Raw genomic sequence first — 25,878 nt, 5'->3', positions numbered from 1 at the left:
TAGCTTCAAAATGTTTTGCAAATATTAACTTATCCTCACAACACTCAGAAGCAGGCAGACATTTTCCTTGTAGGGCAACTGTGTTAAAAAAGTTAGCGACATCACTAGAATGCTAGAATTCCTGGGTACTAGCCTTGGACCCAACCTTCCAATTCACACCAATGTATTTATTCAAACCTACAACTTCTGTGATTGCAGTATGCCTTTGTAATTATCTGCATCATTATAAAACATGTTATAGCTAACAAATGAGGCCAGAATGTGTGTAGACTATAGAGCTATCAGGAACCTTGGTCTCCCCAGAAAACAAACTTGCAAACCAATGGAGTTCACAGTCCTACATTGTGGAAAATCAAATGCCTGGGCTACTTGTCTACCAATTAAAGCCTGAAAAGAATGGCGGCCCATTAAAGACTTTACATTGAAACCATTTACTTCCTCTGGGGCAACACGTCAGAATGGATGCTCCATCAGATATCGAGCCTATCCCTGTACCCAGATCATCTTGCCAGAGGAGATCCCTGACTTCCAAGAGTTCCTCTTCCAATTCTATAAGTGGTGCTATTCCTGTGCCAGCCTCTGCTACCTAAATGGACATATTTGGTCCCCCCTCGTGGAGGAGGTATACCCAGACTATATACCTATGTATCATGGACACTCAGATATGTCTTCTGGGTCTATTGTACCATCACTTGAATCAGATCAACCTGAAAGCACAACTAGAATGCCCCCTTTAAACTCTGAAGCTCTTCCATTCTTCCCTGTGGGAGAAGTCCTTAGGGAGTGTGTAGATATCTGCAGCAATCCCCCTGTCACAGATTGAAGTGTCACTAGAGGAGGTTTTGGAATTAATTGATAAACTTAACATTAACAAGTCACCGGGACCAGGTGGCATTCACCCAAGAGTTCTGAAAGAACTCAAATGTGAAATTGCGGAACTATAAACTAGGGTTTGTAACCTGTCCTTTAAATCGGCTTCTGTACCCAATGACTGCAAGATATCTAATGTAACACCAATATTTAAAAAGGACTCTAGAGGTGATCTCGGCAATTACAGACCGGTAAGTCTAACGTCGGTACCGGGCAAATTAGTCGAAACAATAGTAAAGAATAAAATTGTCAGACACATAGAAGAACACAAATTGTTGGGCAAAAGTCAACACGGTTTCTCTAAAGGGAAATCGTGTCTTACTAATCTATTAGAGTTCTTTGAAGGGGTCAACAAACGTGGACAAGGTGGATCCAGTGGACATAGTGTACTTAGATTTCCAGAAAGCCTTTGACAAGGTCCCTCACCAAAGGCTCTTACGCAAATTAAGTTGTCATGGGATAAGAGGGAAGATCCTTTCATGAATTGAGAACTGGTTAAAAGACGGGGAACAAAGGGTAGGAATAAATGGTAAATTCTCAGAATGGAGAGGGGTAACTAGTGGTGTTCCCCAAGAGTCAGTCCTAGGACCAATCCTATTCAACTTATTCAACAATGATTTGGAGAAAGGGCTTTCCCACTAGAGTATTCAGCCGGAGTGGCTGATTAACTTGCTCAGTTAGACACAGCAGGGCCTTCTTGAGATCATCTATTTCATCATGAGGAACAGCAGAGGTGAGAGTGTATACAGAAGCCACAGATATGTGATCAGCTTCCTAAGGGGCCTCTGGGAAGGGGTGGGGCTAGGGTGTTCGGTTTTGTGCAACTAGAATGTTGGCAACCCTATACTGTCTCTGAGTACAGATCGTGGACTTGGGGAATATAAGTGGAAGGCAAGAAAGACATCCCCTGGTCCTGCACCTAGGAAGTAAATGGGCGGTGTGTTTACATCATGAAAACAGGAACACAGCTAGCCTTGGTTGAAGACGCTGCAGAAGACTTTGGATGAGATAAGACCTCATTAGACAGGAAGTTAACCTAATAGTTCAGTTTAGTCTTTAGATAAATGTTATGATATTGTTTTATATGTAACCTTTTGTTTCCATTGTCCTTACTCAGTACCTCTTGAATCTTGAACTTTTGATGATAAACCTTTTGTTGTTTTAATTACAAATCTATCTCAGTGCTGTGGAATTAAGCCTGGTGCTGATCCTGAGTTGAATCATGCACGCTGGTCTGTACGCTCTTCCCTGGGGGACAGCAGACCTGGTATTTCTGAGATTGTTCAATGGTATGGGTATGAATACTACAGGCAGAGGTGAAAGTAAGCCGGTACGGTACGGTGTACCGGCAAGAGCCGTTATGCTGTGCTGGACCGGACCAGCTTCCCCAGGCCGGCGATTTAAAGGGCCTGGGGCTCCCAGCAGCGGCCGGAGCCCTCGGCCCTTTAAATTGCCACCAGAGCCCCGCTGCCAGAGCCCTGGGTGGCGGAGGCGGCTCAGGCGGCGATTTAAAGGGCTCTTTAAATCACCGCCAGAGCCCCCGACTGCCGCCGCTACCCCGGGGGCTCCAGCAGCAGGGCTCGGGCGGCAATTTAAAGGGCCCGGGGTGGTAGTGGTGGTTGGAATCCTGGGCCCTTTAAATCACCGCCCGAGCCCCGCTGCCAGAGCCCTGGGGTAGCGGCAGCGGGGCTCCAGCAGTGATTTAAAGGGCCAGGTGCTCCCAGCTGCCACTACCGCAGCGGAGCCCTGAGCCCTTTAAATCTCCACCAGAGCCCTGAGCCTGGGGTAGTGGCAGCAGCCGGGAGCCCCTGGTGCTCCGTCAGCAATTTAAAGGGCCTGGAGCTCCGCTGCTGTAGCGGCAGCTGGAGTCCCGGGCCCTTTAAATCACCCCCTAGCCCTGGGCTCCCAGACGCCTCTGCAGCTGGTAGCTCCAGGGGTGATTTAAAGGCCCCGCCTCTTCCGATTGAGGCCACGCCTCTTCTGGTTGAGGCCCTGCCCCCTGCTCAGGACTCCGGAGTACTGGTAAGTCTTTTAAGTTACTTTCACCCCTGACTACAGGGGAACCTTTTGAAGGGGCTCAGGGACTATGGTGTATCTATTATTAATCTGCAAGGCACAGTAAGGGCTGGCATAGCCCAGATGAGAGTGCTTGGGTGGTTAACAGGCTGGTCGTGTCAGGGAGCTGACACCCAGTTAAGCACAAGCAGGTCTCCCTCTCACTGGTGGCGGGGGTAACAAGGTGACCCAGTCCTGGGTACCCCAAGAGCCAACACAGAATGGCTCTTCACCAGGGAAGAATAGGGCCCTTCATTGAAGTCTTTCTGGATTTTGGTATGTAGATATCAAAACATCACGTGCAGGAAAAAGGGCCCTCTGGTGGAGTGGATGAACAAAGACAATCGTGGGCTCTCGTCCTTTCTGTAAAGCCTATAATAAAACATTTACTGCAGCAAGTTCTAAATTGGAATTATGGTCAACAGGTCTAAAAAACATTCTTAGTTCAATCTATGTTTCTTTACAGGTATCACCCATTCTGAACCTTCTTGTTAATGGTTTGACACTCTTTGGGGAATGTGTTCTTGACAAGTGAAGGTCTGTCTCTAAGGTAAAAGGAAGATACTTGAAGGTGCATTTTGTCAAAAGAAATTAGCAATTGCTGTTTAGTTTTTCAGGAGCTAGGAGCAGTTCTTACCTCAACAACCTTCAATCATGGCATCAAACTAGCTAAGGCAGGTGCAGTGCAGAGGAAGGGAACAATGAGTGGGAAAACTGCAGGACTCCATATTCACCCCCTTCTCCCGCCACACACAGTGAGCATGTAACACAGCAGGAAATACATCCACTTTCCCATGTGGTGAGTGGGAGAAGGGGGCGGACAGGATCAGAGCTACCAGGGAGGAAGGAGTGAGCAGGGGTCAAAGAGAACTCAGCAATGAGTAAAATGGCTACCAAGACTACAAATGTAAAAATGAATAGACAAGATGAAAGACCAAAAGAGGAGAATAGACAGGGAAGAGAAATGAGAGAGAAAATGGATGGGGAAAAAAGAGAAACAGCAACTATTGTCTCAGGAAAAGGTGAGAAGGAACAGGGGGACAAGACACTCCCTGGTGCTTAATCCTTCCAACACCAATAAAACAGGTGTAAGATATAGCTGGAGTCCCTTTCCTTTATCTTCCTCTGTGACTGAACGCACACTTGTATTCACACCAGACATGCAATCATAATAATTTTGTAATAAACCACCTGAGGCTCAGGGGTGGCACCAGCCTCTTCCAGGGAGGAGGGGAGCAGTTAACTGAGGTGGGCCTTAGCCTCCCCTCACCACGAGGCCTCTCCCCTCACAAGGCCCTGCCTCCTGGCAAAGCCAGGAGCTGGGCAGTAGTAAGAGCTGCTCAGGGAGCCCAGACCTCTCTGGGGTGTCCCAGACCCTCCACCTTCCCTGGGGCGCACCCCAGGGAACGGGGATACAGGCCGGGAGCTTGCTCTCAGTCACCCCAGCCCCCTACCCAGAGCAGGTAGAGGATCTGGGGGCTCCCCACAGTGGCCTGGGCTCCCTGGACAGCTCTTACCACAGTCTGGCTCTGACTCCCAGCCTAGCCAGGGTGCGGGGCCTCAGAAGGAAGAGGAGGAGCAGGGGCGGGGCTCCTGCATGTGTCCCACTTTTGCCTTTTGAAAAGGCGGTCACCCTAGTTGGGAGCAACAGCAGCAAAGCATTGTGAGACACCTGGGTTGCAGGGCAGGTGGTGACACAACCCCTCACTGGTCTAGATTGCACCCCAGAATGTGATTTCCTCCTGCATGTTCATTGCTGTTCCTTCAACACCTCTTCCCTTCTGCCCTGATTTACACCATGTGTCACTCCATTGAAGTAGCTGCACAGAGTGTAAATCAGAGTAGACGATCTTGGGCCCTGACCCAGCAACACATTATAAGCACATACTTAACTTTAAACATGGGAGCATCCTAAGCATCTAATTAACTTTGCTGGATCAGGGCCTTGGTGTATACGTTTGCACTCATTATGCACACCAGTTGAATGCCAGATTTGTGCAAGTTACACTACTGTATTCTTCACATGTTTTCTACTTGAGAAGTGCCTTACAAAACCACTGACATCTCTGCAGCCATTGGCTTTTAGCCAGCTCACTACACACACCTGCTTAGCAGCAGCACAACACTCAGCCAGCAGGGGACCTCAGGGAAGAGAGGGTGCCTCATGCTCCTCTACACTGACCTCTTTGTCCAATTCAGGAACAGCAATTTTTGATCCTGGCACATGTAATGGCATGTGTGGCTTGGGACATTAACATTCGTGAAGGCATGGTAGGGCAAGGCAACCAAAGTTAAAATCTCAAAACTGTGTGCTAAGGTAAGTAACAGATTCTATCCTAATGCAATTAAGGAATGATAATCAAACTACAGGAAAATAGGGAATTGAGGGGGAAATGCAGCCCTTTGTTGGCAAGTTAATGAATATTTAGAGCCAGAGAACAGATAGTTTGGAGGGGGATGAGAAAGCAGGTTGTGTGAATTAGGACTTTTTGTTTTGTTTTGTTGCTATTAATGATCTAAGAGATAATTATGGGTATTATGCAGGTAGACTGGCAATGGATTGGCCTGAATCTGTGCCACTTTCAAATTGCCATCTACATCCTAGCAAGAATTAATTTTAACAACAACAAAACCGCCAGATGATTTCTTCACTGTCAGATATTTTTCATCTTCTACAGCGTTGTGGAAGATTCTTATTAAGAAGGGGAATTTGGGATTTTTGCCTTCTTTTTCAGTTTGTATAAAATCTCTGAGCATTTTTGCTCTTCTTTGGTTAAACTCCTAATTTGTGGGTTGTCTCTCCTGTCTAACTGCAAGGAAATATAAGGAAAACCAATATGAAGATTTTAAATATCCAGTTGACACTCAGTCTCTCTCTCTCGCTCTCTCTCTCTCTCACACACACGCGCACTCTCTCTCTCTCTCTCTCTCTCTCTCTCTCTCTCCCCCCAAAATCCTCCGTTCCTGGAGTCTCCCAGTCTGTCTTTTTTATCATAATTTATTCCATGATCATAAGTGTATTTTAAATAGTCATAGTAAAAGTAACTTTCACAGTGCTAATTTACTAGGTTGTTTACAAGCAAAGAGTAAATCAGGTTCCCTGCCCCTTTAATCAATGCTTTAAAAATTAATGCAGCATGGAGGAAGTTTCCTTCCCAACTAGTGAGTCTCAGAGGTAGGTCTGCATATTTTTATTGAGATCTCATAGTGACAGTAAAATCTAGACTGCTACTCTTGCTCTGGAGTTATGGACTACAGCTCCCAGCATGCCACACTACCTGACAGATTGTCTGTGATTGGCCAGAGCATCTTCTATTTGGAACTCTGCATGTGGGTGCAGCTGTATTGGAGGAAGGCAGCCTTTTGCTGGCTATGAAGAAAGGTAAGTGAGGTCTGTTGTGCACTTCAGAGGGAATGGGATTTTTTTAATATTCAGTTTCCTTCTTCTGACTCAGTTACTGCTGTATTCCTCCCCTAAGCAGCTTCCTTAAAAATGCATGCTTTGCCCTGAAGTATATTTAGAGCAACTTACAACAGTCCTGTGTGGAGAGCCAGGACTTGCTGCTGGATTGAAGATGAGCTCAAAAGGATCATGCATTATTTTTAAAAAGAAGAATAAAAGAGGGGATTATCACACTCTTAAGAGCTTACATTCCACACAGCTTAACACTAATTGTTTCATTCTTTCAAGAGAAGTTTGCCTAGCTAGTCCAGCAGAAAACTGAAGTTCCAAAGTGAAAGTGATTTGATTTTTTGTTTCACTTGATTTTCCCTTTGAACAAATTTGCTGACTTTTTCTCCCCCATGTCATTGCAAAAGAAAAGACATTTGGCTCTGTCTTGCTCTCCCAGATCTAAATTCCAGCATCTCTCTCTTCCACTAAAGGATTGCTGCACTTTGCTGCCATGCATGTGTGAAGTATTTGGTTTTCTTGTACTGCAGATTGTTCCAGGAACATGGAAAGCTTCTCAGTAGAAAGCTGACATTTGGATATTAATGTACAATATCTGCACTGATTTCTGAATGTTTGATCTTGTGCAGATAAAATAAACTTAGGGCCACCCACGGCTGACCCCATGACATGGAACTGAGAACTGCCTAGTTCACTTCATTCCCACTGTGGCCTGGAAAATACCTTTCACTAGTAACAAGCCAAACAGTCCAACAAGGCTCTATATCCGTCCCCTGCCTGCCCCCACCCTCTCCAGCAATATTTCCCCAAACAGTATCTCCTTGTTAATTGAATTGTTACCTCATAACAGGTTTAAAAACAATAGAACTTGGGGATTAGGGCTCAGCATCGAACTCTTCCATAGGCCATTAATGTATTGGATTCATATCTCTGCTTTTAAAGGACTTTTAGGCAGAACACGTGTGCAGTGTGAACTTTATTTTAAATACTCTAAGGCTTAATTGAACAGCATGATGGAAGGAATGAGAGGGTGTGAGGGAATAGCTGCCTGAACTTTGTATCCTCAAATGTCAGTTCATTACCAAAGTTAGAAACCAACTGATGCAGCAAATTCAAGATGTCCTCATTTAGAACTTGCTCACTTCTTGAGAAACAAAGAGAATTGCTTTGTGCAGCTAAACTGTCTAACAAACACGTATTTATGCCACATTTTCCAGTACATTAAGTGAGATGTGAAATGGCGGTGGGTTCCTTTGCTGTGTAACACTGCCCCATAAGTGTCTATTACTCCATTTGATTTATCTGTGTGTATTTATTTATTCTAAATAAATTCTAAAAAAAACAAAAAAGCATGTACCACCACCACTTGCAGTGTCTTAACACAAAATTGTACTGTTTGAATGGTTTGTGTGTGCTTTTTTTATTTACCTGTCATTGCATAATGCAGGCAAAGTGAAATTGCCAGGGAAATGGACTTTAACCCTTGCGTACAATACTTTGGCCAAAACCACTAATACCACGTTTTCAGTGACTGGAGTGTTCATGAAGATGTCAGATTAATAGCCTGGAGACCAAAGTATGCCATTCACACAATATTTATGGCACAGATAACAGTAGTGCAAATTTTCCCCCTTACCACCCAGCCAGAGGGCATCAGGACTGCTCTGGAGAGACCATCTTTGGAGTGGGAATTGATCAGAGGTTCTTGATAGTCTTGACCTCTTTTTTGGATCAGCTACTTTACAGTTTGAGCAAAGTTGCTCCTAACAGAATTTACTGTTACTAAATACATTGCATTTGGTCGTAGGGGTGGGTGGGAAAGGTTTACACTGTCGAGGTCCCAAGAAGCAAATCACGAATCTTACACTGAATGTTAAGTGTATTACTCCCCTGTATAATGATTTGGGAGGATTTTCTGCTCTCCTTGCAGGAACTCTTTCCTGAAAAAGAAATTGCTAAAACCGACCCTCTGAGATTCTTTCCAAGGGCAAGTATTGTTAGAGCCTCGGCAGCATATTTGTTCCTGCAGTATCTGAAATGTGCTTTCTCCTTATTTTCACTCAGGTTAAACTAGTTGGAAACTGCTCATGAATATTTAACAGTGTAAGCAGTTGTGAGGAAGCAGTTTGATAAAAGAGGATAGGGGGAAAGACTCATTAATTTCAAAAGAGTTGTGGCTCTTTTACAAGGCAGTTGTTAAGTGGATTCTGCAGCAGGAGACGTGTGATTTATAGCATTAAATAATTATGCTGAAGGTATTTAGCTAAAGTGAGCAGGCAGAGCACTGTGTCTTTAAAAAGTCAGCCATGAAACAGAAGGCAGTTGGTGCAGCTTGTATGTGGTTCCTAACGTCATGCTGGCTCTGAGCCAGCCTGATCTTATTTCACTGTGTCAAATTGTACCTCCTTATTGAATTCCTTTGCCAGCCTACTTTATGAAAGAAATCCTTGGGGGTTCTTTTGCTGTTCTTGATAAGCTTGTAAAAATGATTTGTTTTAGTTGCTTGTAGGTAGGTTTTTCTTTTTTACTTTTTTCCTAGAAAAATGACAATGTGGTGTAATGTTGCCTAGTGAATGATTTCTGAGATGCTTATAAAATGGTGAATGTGTGTAACTCAGTTTCCAAAATCTTTCCTTGTATACTGCAAAAAAAGAAAGCAACTCTCAACAGATCATCTCAGTAATTAAGAACTGCAAGTTTCTGTCTGTTTGTGTGTGCTGTAAATGAAAATACCACACACCTGCAGCTTTATTTCTTCTTTTAATCTTGTTTCACAGTATCAGGGAGAACATTTTGCGAATAGTATAATTGTTGCACTTGTCATTTTGCAGTAATCTCCTTAGATGGAGTGAGACGTGATTGGGGGGAATTGTATTAAATGATCTGATCTACAGTACAGAAAGAAACACCTTTTTGATTAGTTTGTAATAGTTGTATTTGGTGTTCTGCATCCTGTTAATTATATATTAAATATAGTAATGGTTTTTCAAAAGGTGTTTTTAAACGTTAATTTATATCCTAGATTTTTGTAAACTTTACATAGATGTAATGGTTTCCCATTCTTTTCTCCTTCAAAGGGCTCTGTGACATGTCATAGGCATCCATTAATGCCACAGCAAGAACATCTTGAATATTTAGTTAGTTACCCAGTGCTCTGTGAAACAGGAGTGAATTGCGGGGGGGCGGGCGGGAAGTCTTGGGTCACCTCTGCACTTCTCCCATGAACATAATAGTGGTGCAAAAATATGTACTGCGAAAATATCCCTGCACACTGCAGGGCGGGGGAAGAAGGGAGAATAAATTGGATTTTTTTCAATTTCACTCTAACTATGAGTCCCCACTTCTCTCCTCTGCACTCACTACAGCTACTGAAGACACTTCACTAGCTGAGGAAGGATAGTCATGTGGGAAAAGCACAGAAGTAGGCCTCAGCAGACATGGATTTAATTCCGGTTCTGCCACAAACCTCCTGGGTAACCTTGGGTAAATAACCCAGCTCATCTGTGCCGAAGTTTCCCCACCTGTAAAATGGGGCACCGATATTTCCTTCCTCACAAGGATGATGTGAGAATAAATTCTATACATATAGGTGAGATGCTAGAGTAATGGGAGGGGGCATAGAAAACCCTATAAATAAGTACTAGAAAGCACTTATTTTGGAAAAGGGTCAAATCGAATGTTCAGTTCCTGTCTGTAGAGCAGAGAGCACCTCTGGAGTTTGCTCATCAGCTTTTCCTAGTTTATAAGATGTTACCAGCTTCTGAGGAAAGCAGGGTCCTGACTGCACTTTTTCTCTCCAAAGGGAAGGTGGTTTTGTGCAGGAGAACACTCATTTCTGTTACATTATATTTCTCTTTTGTATTTACTGATTATTAAACACAGTTTTTTTTCCCCTCCTTATTGATTAGTTGCTGAACTTAAAGAAACCTCTACTCTCTCCATGCTGTCTGTTGACATGGAAAACAAGGAGAATGGCTCGCTGGATGTCAAAAAGTAAGTGAATTCTTGGGGAATGTTATATGTAGACAAAAACCAAAATTTCTTTAAATTCTTCCATTAGTTTTAATGGTTGAGGGTGGAGGGAACTGGTGTATTTATTGGTTTGCAAGCTTTCCCCATTTGCAGTTGTCTTTATTGCATTCCAGCTGGGAAACAAAGGTCACAGACATTACATTGGTTAAAGGGGCATCCTGCTGTCGTCTTTTCAACCATGACTGTTATGGAATTCCTTTCTGCACTCTGCATGTGGAAAACAAACATAAAGCAAATATGCACCGTGTACCTGATTATGTCAAGTTCATAATGGTCTGTGGGGGAAAATGCTTTGTTCTTCTTTAAATAAATTAAATAAATTAATGGAGATATCCTATCTCCTAGAACTGGAAGGGACCTTGAAAGGTCATCGAGTCCAGCCCCCTGCCTTCACTAGCAGGACCAAGTACTGATTTTTGCTCCAGATCCCTAAGTGGCCCCCTCAAGGATTGAACTCACAACCCTGGGTTTAGCAGGCCAATGCTCAAACCACTGAGCTATCCCTCCCCCCTTTGAGTAACTGTCCCTATGGGTATTCCACTCCAGGTGCGTGTGTGCCCGTGCACTTTCGATTGGAAATTTTTCATCAGTAGTGCCCATGGATCTGCACCTGTTCCCTCCCCATCCCGATGCTCTGGTCCAGAGGTGTATAGGGAGGGGCTGACCTGTCACTGCTCCAGTTCCTTCTCAGCCCATTGCGGCTTGAGTCGGAATATCACAGTGTTCGCTTGCTAGCTTTCTTCTTTTATTCTTTTTTCGGCTTGCTTGTTTTCTTCTTTTATTTTTTAGTATTTTCTTTATTTACTTTGCTGTTTTCTTATTTTAATTTCTAGCCCAAAATTCTGCTTTCTGGGGCGGGGGATCATCCCACACTACTTTTGTTTGTGGTCAGGGCCTCCATCCCCCTTGGCCTCTGCTGGTTTGTGACCCTTATTCCTATGTAGGTTATACCCAAAATTCCAAACTACAAATCCTGCCAGACCTGCCACAGGTCTTTTCCCCTCAGCGATGGGCATTCCAGCTGCCTCGGCGCATCTCACATCCCATCAAAGGATAAGGTCTTCTTCAGCTTCAAGAGCAGATCCAAGAAGCTAAGGGAGGACAGATTGAAACTACTTCTTAAGGAGGGCTCCTTGAGCTTTGGGCTTTGAAACCCCCCCTCCCCCTCCAGTACATCAGCATCAGCCTCTCAGGGTGCTCTAGCTTCTTTGGTTCTGGCTCTGATAAACACAGACCAAGGGGCAGCTTCAGAGGCTTCAAAGCCTTCTAAAAATGAAAGCTACCATTCTCCTGACAGGGAACCTGAAAGAAAGGCAAAGTCACCCCAAAGTCCAGAGAGCAGGGAAACCCCGCATCCCAGTATGGGTACTGCCAAGGCTTCCACCTCTTCCAGTATCAACATGCTAGTACCACCGAAAAGATTTCCAGCAGACATACTGAGGAGTCTATCGGCAAGCATCCTAGTGCAGCACCATCATGGGTACCTGGATTGGAGCCCTCCAAACACAGATTCCTCTTGGTCTCTGCTCTGGTACTGTCTTCCTTAGGTCCTAAAGACTGCCCATCCAAGACTCCATCATCTTCCCATTCCAGCTTCCCTCTCCCCTAGGTATATCCCAAGGACGAGACCCCAGGAACCAGTTGGTGGTTGTCCCATCAATCTTGGCAGGACCTCACCATAGTGAGCTTGTGAACCCTGGGGCCCTGTGATGGGGCATGTTTCCCATACTCGTCCTGAAGGGTTAATGTAGTCCAGAGGGGCCAATTAACCTATTAGGCTGCAAGCTGGGGGGATAGTTAGGCTGAAAGGAAAGCCTTAATTACAGTAAGCTCACCTATGCAGGAACAGGTGGGGCTTCTATGAAGCCAGGGAGCTGATAACAGATAGGGGCTGCAAGAAGTAGTCTGCAGTCACTCCCGTTGCGAAGGGAGGCATGTTTGGAGCTATAGAATTTAGTTTGCAGTTACTCCCTGGGAGAAAAGAATTTGGGTGGCAAAGCCAGATTGGGAGTAAGAAAGGCACAGAGAAAAGACAGCAAGGTTCAGGATGTTGCAGACCTTGGCTGCTGATTAGAGAGTCCCTGCGCTGGAACCTGGAATAGAGGCAGGCCTGGGTTCCCCTACCAGCCACTAGGGGAGTGACACCATTGGGGCAGTGAATGAGAAGACTTCCTGAGACTGTAAGGAAAAACTTTGATACCCTGGAACGGGAGGACTATAGTGACCAGGCTGGTGGGCCAAGCCATGAAGGCAGAGCACCCTGAGTAGCACCTGGAAGAGAGAGTGGCAGCAGGGTGTTCAGTGAGCAGCAGAAGGGGGCCTTGGACCTGAAAAGAGCTAATCCCAGAGCAGCCAGGAGGAGGCACCTCAAGCGGTGAGTAGAGCACACCGTGGCAGACCCCTTATCGTGATCAGCTGTACAAACTGCTGTCACGCAATGGGACTCACCAGAGCAACAGCCACTGGTACCTAAGGACCCTCTTCCCCAGCCAGACCCTCCTGGGGCACAAGAATTAAGGTCAGAGGAGGAGGTATCTCCATCAGTGAAGTCCTCCTCCTCAACAGATAGGGCTGTTATGCCCCCTCCATCATCCTATGCAGATGACTTCAAGACCTTCCAAGAGCTAATGAAGAGAATATCAGAGGCCCTGCAGATCTCCTTGGAGTAGATATAGGAACCTCAGCACCCCCTGGTTTGCATACCTCCCCTCGAGGAAAGATTGCCTTGTCTAGCAATGATGCTCTACTGTTGCCAGCCTGTCCAATATGACAAACTCTAGTGATCATCCTGCCTACCTGCAAGAGGGCTAACAAAAACTACTAAGTACCAGCCAAGCGTTCAGAGTATCTTTTTCTTCCATCCCATCCCAAACTCTGTAGTGGTCAACACTGTTAACAAAAAAAAAAAAATAGTACTGGTCCAGATGGACCCTTCACGATAAAGAGCTCAAACCCCTCACCTTCTCAGCCGCAAGAGATATTCCTCAGCTAGCAGCAACTGTACCTTCATTAGATCCAGAGGAATTGTTTGTTGCCCTCAACTTCCAAGATGCGTATTTCCATATGGCTAGTAATCCAGCTCACTGATGAGTCTTATGGTTTGTTGTGGGCAAAAACCATTGCCAGCACTGGGTTCTTCCCTTTGGCCTTTTAGCCAGCAAGAGAGTCTTCACAAAAGTCCTCTTGGTCATCACAGTCCATCTTCGACAAATGGGAATCATCATCCTCCCCTATCTGGATGACTCACTCTTCAAGGGTTGCTCCTTCCTCTAGGTACAGTCAGCAACAAACAAGGGGCCTACCCTTCTTCCACTCTCTGGGCCTTCATCTCAATTCTGAAAAGTCTGCCTTGATACCTGTCCACACATAGACTGCGTTGGAGCCACTCTAGACTGCAGCTGCCAGAGCATACCTGCCCCCCAGACAGGTTCCCCACAAAGTCACTCTCATTGCTACACTACATCAGATCCCCCAAACCACAGCAAGCCCTTCAACTTTTGGGACAGAGGGCAGCTTGTGACACTCCATGCAAGATTGGACTTTTGGTGTCTTCAAACCTGACTCAAATCTGTCTACACTCCCAACAAGCACAAGCTGCCTGTTCCTCAGAGTCCTCAAATCTCTCAACTGGTTGAGAGACCCCCCATAAGCTCTATGTGGGAGTTGCATTCTTGCTCTGACCTCCCACAAAGATCATCACTACTTGCCTCCATGTTAAGTATGGGTACCCACTTTCAGCACTGCACAGCTCAAGGCAAATAGACTCTTGCTCCAATCAGCATCCTCGAACTCAGAGCAGTTTGATATGCTTGCTAACGCTGCCTACCCAAGATCAAAGATTCTCTGAGTCAAAGTAATGACAGTCTACAGAGCGGTCTATTTACCATGTAAATTGCCAAGGAGGAGCAAGATCCAGAGCCTGGTGCATCGCCCACCACATAGACATCGGAGCCATTTATCTGACAGGCCAACTGAATTCAGCCCTGAATTTTCACCCAAAATGTGTGTTCTGCACTGTACAGCCCTCTCCTGGACAGTTCAGATATCTTAGGTCTGTTGCCCCTGTAAGGGAATCAATATCCAACTGTTTGTTACTTTAAATGGAGAGTTACCCACACAATTCAGTTTAAACACAACACTGGATTAGTTTTGATTAAACAATAAAACAAGTTTATTTAACTACAAAGGCATTTTAAGTGACTACAAGTTCCAGGCATTAAAGTCAGAAATGGTTACAACAGAAATAAAGATAAAGCGCTTTCTAATGCTAAAATTTAACAAACCAGACTTGGTGAAGGTGAAATCCGTACCACATGTTCCCAGGAACGTTGCTGACCGAATTCTCAGGCCAGGATCTGCTCCCAAAGGCTGTTTCTTTTGTTGTCTTAGGTGAAAGAGAGAAAGTCGAATAGGAGGAGATACCTTGGGGTGGTTTTGCCCCTCACTTTACTGTTCAGTCCCCTTTTGAAATGGATTTTCGTGAGGGTTACCACTAGATAAAGTTCACTCCCGCTGTGAGGCTGCAGTCATGGAGTGTTGAGGTGAAAGAGGTTTCATACTGTTGTTTGCTGTTCATGCTGTTGTTTGTTTGTTCTTTTTGTTCCTGCCCCCTTTCTTGCCAATAAATGGCCACTTGAGAGGTTTTTGCCCACCAGCTTTGATGACATTTGGCTAGAGGTGTTATTTTGTCCTTTGTCTTTGAGAAACTGGTTTACCCAGACTTATCTGCTAAACATGCTTCAGACCTCATTTCAGGTTATGTTTATGACTTTACATAGAATGTTACTACAAACATTTCACCATGATATTATTGACCAGTGAGTTATTAGTTTTCAAATGATACCTCACAAGGCATATTATGTACACAGATTATTACAGTAGTGTGTAGGGTGTGACTACAGTGGTGCCTTTGGTCACCCCTACACTATTTGGGTAATTGGGAGTATGTTCTAGTCAGAAAACCACCACTGAAACCTTACCTGCAAAAGTGGAAGCGTTTCCAATCCTGGTGCGCAGAGCAGCCACTCTGCCCTCTGAGTCTCTCCACATGTACATACTTGATCACTGGCTAAATTTAAAAACTATGGGCCTGTCTCTGAGCTCCAGTAAGGTCCACCTAGCTGCCATTACAACTCTCTGCCCACCAGTCCAGGGGTGTCTAGTATTCACACATCTTCCTGCTGCCAGGTTTATTAAGGGCTTCTCTAACCATTTTTATAACATACAAAAACCTACTACACCTTGGAACCTTAATCTACTTCTCACTGCCTTGAGAAAACCCTCATTTGAATCCATGTGGAGCTGTTCCCTTGTTCAGTTACCTCATTCCTCACAGTCATTGTGACGTTCCCTTGGTGTTATCTGGACCGGTGATCTGCTAGGTCACTGCAGTCCTGGACTCTGGGAGCCAGCCTTATTCTGCTCTGCTGTGAGAACCCCCACTCCTGGCCTGTTCACACACAGCCTCTGGCATGTAAACTGCTTGGATTGTGCAACCAAATGACACTAGCCAATATCTCCAGTCCCAGACACAACCCTAGGAACCTCCGTCGTGCAGTATCCAGTTATACCTGCTGGATGCTGCAAGCTTATATGAGTTCGTCAATTTAACAAAGAAATTGATATGTACCAGGCTTGTTATCCCGAGTAGAGTCTCTGACACGCTTCAAACCAAACACACTGCTTCAGGTAGAATAAACAAACCAATTTATTAACTACAAAAGATAGATTTTAAGTGATTATAAGTCAAAGCACAGCAAGTCAGATTTGGTCAAATGAAATAAAAGCAAAATGCATTCTAAGCTGATCTTAACGCTTACCCTTACAAACTTAGATGCTGGCTGGTTGCCCTGCAGCCAAGCTCTCCCCTTTGATCAGCGTTTCAGTCGCTTGGTGGTGATGTCTGTAGATGGAGGTGGAAGAGAGAGGAAGAGCATGGCAAACGACTCTCCCTTTTATCATGTTCTTTCTTCCCTCTTGGCTTTGCGCCCCCCCCTTCAGGGTCAGGTGAGCATTACCTCATCGTAGTCCCTGACTGACCAAGGGAAGGGGGATGACCCACTCGAGAGTCCAACAGATCCTTTGTTGCTGCCTTGGCCAGTGTCCTTTGTTCCTGTGAGGCTGGGCTGGGTTTGTCCCATACTTGCCCTGATGAGGTGTGAACTGCCCCTCTGTTCCTGGAGAGTTTTGCCTGGGCTTGTTTTAAGCCACAAGGACACATTTTTAGTCTCATAACTATATACATGAAATTACAACCTATAACATTACTATAACAACAAAGCTCAGTGTATCATAAGCCTTCCGAAGACACCTGACATGACAAACTTTGCATTGGATACCACACAATCCTATTATAAGAATGAACATGGGGATGCAGGGTGTTCCCCCGAGATACAGAGTGTCACAGTCAATAGCTGGCCAGAAGGGTAGGGGAACTAGGTGTACTTGTGGCTGATCCACTGTACACTGTATTCTACCAGGACAAGGCAACCTGATGTCCCCATTCTTGTTTCTTACCTAAGGTTTCATTAGACTTCCACATAAACAAAGACATTCAGTTACCACTTTTCTACCCAAAACTTCATGCCTCATGGGAGGAAATCAGTCTTCACATTTTGGACATGGGAGGAGCTCTTGCCTTTTATCCTGAGTAGGAGTAACCTGTTCAGAGCTTCTCCCAGACTTTGTCACCTTCTCAGAGAGAGTGACGGGATGTTCGATTTCCACCCAAACACTATCTAAATGGGTTTCAGGATGCATTTTAGCATGTTACAAAGCTTTGGAAATGCATCCCCACCTAGGGTCACTGCCTATTCCACTAGGGCATAATCCACTTCTATCGCCCTACTTAAGAATTTACCCATCACAGACATTTGCAAGGGCACCACCTGGTCACCTGTGTGCACCTTTTCCCGGCACTGTGCTATTGTGTATGCTCCTAGGGTAGATGCAGCCATTGGCCAGGCTGTTCTCCAATCTGTAGTGAATCCGCTGCCTCAGGAGCATAAATCCTATTGACAGTAGATGTTCCTAAATCCCTTTTGAAAATGAAATTCAGGCTTCTAAATCATTTAGGTGTTGCACTGCTGAGCACAGCAATGCCTGCCTACCTACCTTTAAAATTCTGGGCCTTAATCTTTGCAGTTCATTGCACTTTTCTTTTCTTATTTATGTTTGCTGTTCACATGACCAGTCATATAGAGCTTTCATGAATTTATGTTTGTACAAATGCTGAGAGTAAGCATCTAAAGTTTCAGTTACACAGCACCTTCCATCCTTACAACCAGGGATTAACAAAGGAGATAGCATGAGGGGAGCTCCTCCTCTGTTGAGGGGGTGAGAACTGCTCAGACAGGGGATCAGAAGAGGGGTAGTTGGCAGGCCAGGTACCTGCCTGGGGCTTCCAGGCTTCCTGCCAGTGGGTGGCACAACAGCCTGATGGGAGAAGTGTCCCAGCTGGGAGGCACCTATCCACCTGTTCCAAAGAGAGTTCTGTTCCCCTGCTGGCTTCTCCTCCCATCCAGAGATGATGACAGATGGAGATGATACATACACTTGGTGCAATGTCTTGTCTGAAATAACGTATTTCCCAACTTTCCTGTTTAAAAACCTCCAGGACCTGCTATTTTTATTCCTTTTGACATCCGTGCAGGTTCTTCACCCTGGTCAAATCTAAATAGTGGCACTGGGTGGGACCAATAAGCTGCGTGCATGCGTGTACACACGCAGACGCATACTTTGGCTCGGTTGGCTGCAGGCCTGCTGCTTGGGGACATAAACTGCTTTCACACACATTCCTTCTCATTTCCCCCCGAAGGAAATAGACTGCACGGTGATGGGCACGATATAAAACCAGGTAGATAAATTAGATAAATGGTTCCTAATCTCTTCCCACGTGCTGCATCTCATCGCTACAAGATGATGATGCAACACTTTATTACCATGTAACATCAAGACCTTTGATGATAGCTATCAAAACTGGTGAGCTTCCCCTCCTATTTAGATCTTCTTTAAGCACTGGTTACAGCACAGCAATATGCATTTATGCAGTAACTATACATGGATCATACCATGTATGTCCATTTGGAAACCACCCTCAATTAGAAGCCTCACCTTTGCCATAGGTGTTGCAGGGGGAAAGTAATCCAAACAAGGACAGCTTATATTTAATTATTTTCCCTTTTGGCTCAAATGGTAGAGGCTCAGCTGCTAATTGAAGGTGGCTATTTAAAGCTGGTGGGTAATGTAATTAAATTGAACAGAAGCTGTGGTTTCTAAGTGAATGTATACAGCATGTGTGTGCTTATGTACAAAATAAGCATTTGGCACTATGTTAGAGGTTATAAATAGCTTTAGTAAAAGCTGTTTTTTCAAGACGCTGCTGTATCTTTCCAGACCTTTCTGCTTCCACCACATGATGGCAATAAAGGCACAACACACAGACCGTGGTGAAAAGCAAACAGGCCACAACTTTATTTGTAATCCGTGCATCTGGTACCAGGCAATTCAACCTGTCAGGTCATAAAATGCCAGCCCCTTTAAGGTTTTAAGGCACCCTGTGTGCCGGACATAAACACGTATTTATGGCTTAAGCTATGAGTCTCACACATTCCCTTTCCTTGTCTAAAGAATTGAGCTTTGCACAATTATTAAGCAATGAGGAAGCTGTTCAATCCACAGTCTGGGAGCCAAGAAAGGTTAGAAATCCAGCCAGTCTCAACTGGATTCTGCCACACTCCTTCCAAGCTTTAAGTTCTGTAGTTTTTGAAACCACCTCTCACTTGAGGTGCAGCAAGATGCTGCTACTTGTGAGGCAGAAGCCTGCATTTATTGGGACAAGTTAATCACCAGTGTAGCTCCATTGAAGTTAACGTATTTATACCTGGTGTGAGTCTTGACCATTGTGCATAAATATTTCCTGTACTGTAAGAGCAATAGCATGGAGAACTAAAATCTAAAAATAAAATGTTTTAAAACACGCCTTGAAGCACAATAAGCTTGAAATTAAAATGTATTTGTTAGTAAACAAAATTTTAGTAGGCATTTTTGCACATTAAATCTTTTGTTTGCTATATAGAAAGAATATGGAAAATTAAGCACTTTTAAAATTCACAATACTTTTTTAATGCTCAATTTTTATTTTAAGTGGCGCCATGATGCAGATTGTAAGTGTGATGTGAGAGGCATATTCTGCACCTTGGGGAAAATGCAGAGATTTATGTAAAAATCTTAAACTAAAATGCATTCTGTATTTAAGAGAAATACTACAAGTATTCTGCAGTACTCATCCCAGTTAGCAAATCCTTTGCTTGCAGCGAATAGTATCTTACTCCACAAGTAGCCCCATTGAAATCAGTGGGTCTGTTTGTGAAGGGCTCTCAGCCTGGCCCTTAACTTACTGTGGTTTTTGGGCTATTGCTGTGGAATGCTTTTGTATTATATTTAATGAGTGACAGAAAATGTTTTAAAGGGGCTAAAATGCTAATGTACAAGCAATGTTACCATGCAACTTCAAAGATCCAGAATTCTGCTGTCACATACAAATATAGATCCCAGGAGTCAGAGGAGAAGCAACAGCCAATCACACAACTGGGAGACCCCCAAAGCGCTCAGTGAAGTTTGAGCCACCATCTCCAATTCTGCCCCTGTTCTTTGTGGCTGGTCAAAAGCAGTTAGGAGACTGTGGACCCTGTGCTGACAGAGATAATCACCGCCTCTTTCCGTGAAATCGATCTTCCTGCCACTCTGAAATGCACAGTGGTCTAGCGTTGCTGCCTGACTAAGCCCGGGCAAGATGGAAGCGGTGATAGTGGGAAGAGGAACCTTTGGAAGAATAGGCCAAAATCAACCTCCTGAGCAATCAATCACCTGGTGCTCAGCATGCTGTTTTGACTCTGTCCAATACTGGCCACAATCTGCAACTTGAATCCTGACTGTCAAGGCCCGAAATGGACTTGGCCTTTGCTATTTTAGGGATCACATAGATCCCTAAGACCACAAGCAACCACTATAGTCATCAGGAATGGTGGAGCCCTGCTGCTACTACCCTGATGGGGGCCATATAGATATCTAGACAGATACTCTTGCTGTGGTAAGCTAAGACTCATCGGGGCAGGGACTAGACCTTCTCAGCAGCAGGAACTCCCTTCCATCACAGTGATCCTGAACCGCACGAGTTTTGAGGTCAGATGCAAGATTCACCACCTGGGCATTGCTTTCCCTATTAGCAATCCAAACATAGCTCAGTATAGACAGATGCAGGAAGAGACGAGAGAAGGAAAAGTGAAGCAAGAGAATTAATTTTTAAAATTTCTAAATCCACTCCAATAGATAGTACAGTCTTCTTGAGTACTTGTATGCTCACATAAGCTTTGATAGCCTTTGCATTCCGTAGTGACGAGTGAATTATAAATACATAGATATGCATATATGTGCTGTGCACCTGGGATTAGACTCCAGGGCTAAAGACTGCCCAAAGATGAAAGATATTGTAAATGTCCTTGTCTTTCATGTTCAAACTAAAGGAAGCTAGAGCAGTAAGTCTCTGGGCCAGATTTCTGACCTGGGACACATGCATGCAAATCCCAGTGGTTACAATGAGATCTTGGGCCACGTATCTAAAGGCTGAATTTTGGCTTCTAATTATTTATATTCATATTCAAAATATGTATTATAAAGACCTTTGGCTGTGGCTCTGTTTCTCTCTTGGGAACCCCTTTAATCGTTTGAGACCGTGGAAGCGTTTCGCCTGATTTCAGAAATATATATATAAATTAGTTCTTGTTATTTCCTCATTGATGCTACAACTGAGCCATTGACAGGGATGGCACAGTTAAAATGGAGAATATCTGTGGCTGAACTTCTTTTGTACATTGAAAGCTGTAGCTGTAGAAGCATTTTATAAAAGCAGGTGTTTCCTGTGAGTGACTACTTGCTGTTCATCTCCTGAAATTACTGGATGAAAGCCAGAGTCAAGCTAGTTATGTGCAGGTTTTATTAACAACTTGCAGAGCCAAAAAGGTTATCTGAGATAAGAAGGTAGGTTAAAGATAAGCAATGCTGTCTGGAATCACTCTGAATTAATAACTAATGGGTAACATTCTGAATGATTTGTTGTTTCTGATGCTGCTGAAAGCAATTGGCTGAGGTCAGCCACAGAAAGGAATCAATTCTGACTGTGTTTAACAGATGTTTTCTAGGATTCTTAGCTGATTAGAAAATCCATAGATTTGTTAAGTCTTAAAGGCAATGTTGAAAGACTTGGATAATGGGAGCATGTAGAGTGTTTCACGATGCAGATGCATCCCTGATTCATAAGAGAGTTTATGTATATATTCCATTGGGGATATGCACATTGGCAAAATACTGAAATCATCTGAACAGAGTTTGGTAGGAGAAAACAAATAGCAGACAAAGTCTTGGGAGACTGGTGTTCAATCCCAAACTTGGTACGTCTTGTGCTCCAAGGCCAGTAGGGGACTGGGGAGAGCTGTGAAGGCAGCATGTTCAGCCCTTACATGAGGAGGAGTCTCTATTGACCCCATCTGGCCAATTTGAGGACTAGCAGTAATGTATTTTCAAGGGAGAGGTATCCCGCCTTTCTCTGGTGTCCTTGACACTGGGTCTTTGAAGTGGGGAAGAATGTGAGTGACTGTCATTTCTTTAAGAGCGTCCTGGAGGATGCCTTCCTCTGGGGGAAAGAGTACGTGGGTTGCACACACAGAAGCAGCATACAATATGCACACACATAGTGATTACCTGTCTACATTTGCATTTTGTAGTTCAGTAGAGAATGGGAGACCTCCTGACCCTGCTGACTGGGCTGTCACTGATGTCGTAAATTACTTCAGAACAGCAGGATTTGAAGAACAAGCCAATGCTTTTCAAGAACAGGTAAATCGGATTGGATTGACTGTCACTGCCCTTTGACTCCTCACATTTTCATTATACGGGCTGGTTGTACAAAGGTTAGTGCATGGTAAGTCTCCTAGAAAGGGAACATTCTGGGTGGCAACCGCTGGGGTTATTATCTTTAAACAATATCCTCATTTTACAGGACATGCACTGTAGCTGGAGGAAGGCTGCTCTTGTGATCTAAGCATTAGACTGGGACCTGAAGAATCTGAGCTCTATTCCTGGCTTGGCCACAGCCCTTTCTGTGTGAACTCAGGAAAGTCACTTAAACGCTCTGTGCCTAAGCTTCACCATATGTAAAATGGGAATAGTACTTCCCTACCTCTTAAGTTCAGTTGCGTGCTGCTTTGTTGCCTGGGAGTCTTGCTCTCTTGGCTTGAGGAAAGGTTCCTTGATTAAAGTCATTACAAGTAATCGGGAAACAGAGAAATCAATGTAGGGGGAAAAGCAGTAGCCTTCTTGCATAGCAACAGCACATTGCTCTGCTACATGAACATAAGAACGGCCATACTGGGTCAGACCAAAGGTCCATTTAGCCCAGTATTCTGTCTTCCACAGTGGCCAATGCCAGGTGCCCCAGAGGGAACAGAATAGGTAGTCAAGTGATCCGTCCACTGTCGCCCATTCCCAGTTTCTGGCAAACAGAGGCTAGGGACAACCATCCCTGCCCATCCTGGTTAATAGCCAGTGATGAACCTATCCTCCATGAACTTATCTAGTTCTTTTTTGAACTCTGTTATAGTCTTGGCCTTCACAACATCCTCTGGCAAAGAGTTCAGCAGATTGACTGTGCGTTTTGTGAAGAAATACTTCTTTTTGTTTGTTTTAAACCTGCTGCCTATTAATTTCATTTGGTGACCCCTAGTTCTTATGTTATCAGAAGAAATAAATAATACTTCCTTATTTACTTTCTCCACACCAGTCATGATTTTATAGACCTCTATCATATCACCCATTCGTTACCTCTTTTCTAAGCTGAAAAGTCCCAATCTTATTAATCTCTCCTCATACGGAAGCTGTTCCATACTCCTAATAATTTTCTTTGCCCTTTTCTGAACCTTTTCCAAGTCCAATATATCTTTTTTGCAACGGGGCGACCATATCTGCATGCAGTATTCAAGATGTGGGCATACCATGGATTTATATAGAGGCAATATGATATTTTCTGTCTTATTATTTATCTCTTTCTTAATGATTCCCAACATTCTGTTTGCTTTTTTGACTGCCTCTGCACATAGAGTGATCCACATTGAGTGGATCACTATCCACAATGACTCCAAGATCTCTTTCTTGAGTGGTAACAGCTAATTTAGACCCTATCATTTTATAAGTATAGTTGGGATTATGCTTTCCACTGTGCATTACTTTGCATTTATCAACATTGAATTTCATCTGCCATTTTGTTGCCCAATCATCCAGTTTTGTGAGATCCCTTTGTAGCTCTTTGCAGTCTGCTTTGGACTGAACTATCTTGAGTAGTTTTGTATCTTCTACAAATTTTTCCACCTCACTCTTTATCCTTTTGTCCACATCATTTATGAATATATTGAGTAATACTGGACCCAGTACCAACCCATGGAGGACACCACTATTTACCTCTCTCCATTCTGAAAACTGACCATTTATTCCTACCCTTTGTTTCCTACCTTTTAACTTTTTAACTGATCCATGAGAGGCTCTTCCCTCTTATCCCATGATAGCTTACTTTGCTTTAGAGCCTTTGGTGAGGGACCTTGTCAAAGGATTTCTGAAAATCTAAGTACACTATATCCACTGGATTCCCCCTTGTCCACATGCTTGTTGACCCCCTCAAAGAATTCTAGTAGATTGGTGAGGCATGATTTCCCTTTTCAAAAACCATGTTGACTCTTCCCCAACAAATCATGTTCATCTATGTGTCTGACAATTCTGTTCTTTACTATAGTTTCAACCAGTTTACTTGGTACTGAAGTCAGGCTTACCGGCCTGTAATTGCCTTGAGAAAGATGTTGGATCTTCACTAGTTGGGCTGCTGGAGAGGAGGCACAAGACACTGGTATGCTTTTTATCTCAGGGGAAACAAGGTGATGGCTGGAACAGCCTACTCCTACAGCATTTCTGCCATCTGAGTAGAAGCAGTGAAGCCAAAGGTGACACTTCCCCCTTGGATGAAAGGTTCCACAGTAGCTGTCTTGATGTGACAGGGAAGGATCAGTGAAGAAGAATCAATGAAAAAGGTAGCCAGGGACTGATCACTCAGTAAGCTGTTAATGCAATATGGATCCTTTCTCCTACAGGTCACTGTTTATGGTTCAGTACCGACAAAAGTCACAACAAGGACCTAAAGTCCATGTGGAATGAGTTTGGTGTATCTTGTATCGAGTGGACAAGCATTCACATAACCATCATCATCATTACTGGTATTGACTGACACACTTGCTGGCAGTCTGTCAGCTGTGAGGTTAATGACTGAATGGATCATTGAAACTGGGCTACTTGCACACAGCTGAGGAGCCGCAGTGGGGCAGTGAAGGGAAATTTGCATTAGAACTGCCCATGATGTGGCTGCCTCTTTTGTAGCAAGAGACCATACATCTACAGGTCTGTTAGTCTGGCACCGTTCCTGATCACTGAGACCCAAATGTTCAAACTTGGGTGCTCAAAGTTAGGCACCAAAATTCATATTTAGGCACCTAGATAATTGCCCTGATTTTCCAGAATGCTGAGCAGTCATAACACAGGGTCAGTGACATCTGTGGGTGTGTAGTACTTCTGGAGATGAGGCCTTAGTGCACCCAAGTTTGAACACCTGGGCCAAAATGTCTTTTAACAAAAGAACAAATAAATAACAATGTTTTCTTCTGTGAAAATCTTCTCTCCATAATGAAGATATGGGAATGTACCTACTTGGAAACAGTTTTATTTTTATTCTCTGCATCCTTCGAGGGGAAGTTTTTCTTAAAAGCTGCTTATTTCATTTAGTTCAGGATTTGATAAATTACAAAATATTGGCCAGATAAAAATTATAGCTGTAAAAACTGCATAGTAATAATCTCTTCCTGACATTCTATTTTCTTTGCTTGATTTTTACAATTTTTGCAAAATTAATGTTTTTTGCAGCTGATAAGAACAATTTTGAAGGGGAGGATAGAGATCTGGAATCTTTTTATATATGTAACATATGTATATGTAACATATATATATAAATAAACCATTTTTTTTAAAATCATGCAATTCAGCAACCATCTTTTTAATTTGGCTTAAAAGATATATTTATAGCATGCATGTTTTAGCAAATATTTAACAGATTTCAGGACCTGTAGGTTGCCTCTTTGCCTGTTACATTCTGATGTACCTGAAATCTTTGCACTAAAAGACTTTGGACATTTAATGGTGATGGTTCTAAACTTTGATACAAAACTTCTGTCTCTCACCCCACCCATCCATCCTTTCAGCACCTCCATAAGGTGTTTCAAACGTTGCAGCTCTAAACTTTTCCTCTCACAGACAAGAAGCCTATCAAAATTCTGTTCTAGCCTTCTTTATTTGGCATAGAGCCGTCCAGTGCTAAAATGAAATGCAGGCTTTCCAAAAAAAAAAAAAAAAAAAAAAAAAAA

The 25,878-nt window shown here is 43.8% G+C and overlaps 1 protein-coding gene across 1 annotated transcript in view; it reads left to right on the top strand.

The window, feature by feature from the left end:
* Window positions 1–3,811: 3,811 nt before the first annotated feature.
* The window catches only part of LOC112124477 (sterile alpha motif domain-containing protein 13-like), a 27,374-nt gene continuing 5,307 nt past the window's right edge, over window positions 3,812–25,878 (top strand). The window contains exons 1-3 of the mRNA XM_026655777.1: window positions 3,812–3,947; window positions 10,246–10,330; window positions 22,150–22,261. Coding sequence (XP_026511562.1) covers window positions 3,812–3,947; window positions 10,246–10,330; window positions 22,150–22,261 — 333 coding nt within the window. The remainder of the gene's footprint in view (window positions 3,948–10,245; window positions 10,331–22,149; window positions 22,262–25,878) is intronic.

The sequence above is a fragment of the Terrapene carolina genome, unplaced genomic scaffold (genome assembly GCF_002925995.2).
Source record: "Terrapene carolina triunguis isolate 2854851 unplaced genomic scaffold, T_m_triunguis-2.0 Scaffold211, whole genome shotgun sequence".
NCBI classification, from domain to species: domain Eukaryota; kingdom Metazoa; phylum Chordata; order Testudines; family Emydidae; genus Terrapene; species Terrapene triunguis.
This window is presented reverse-complemented; position numbering and strand designations above follow the sequence as displayed.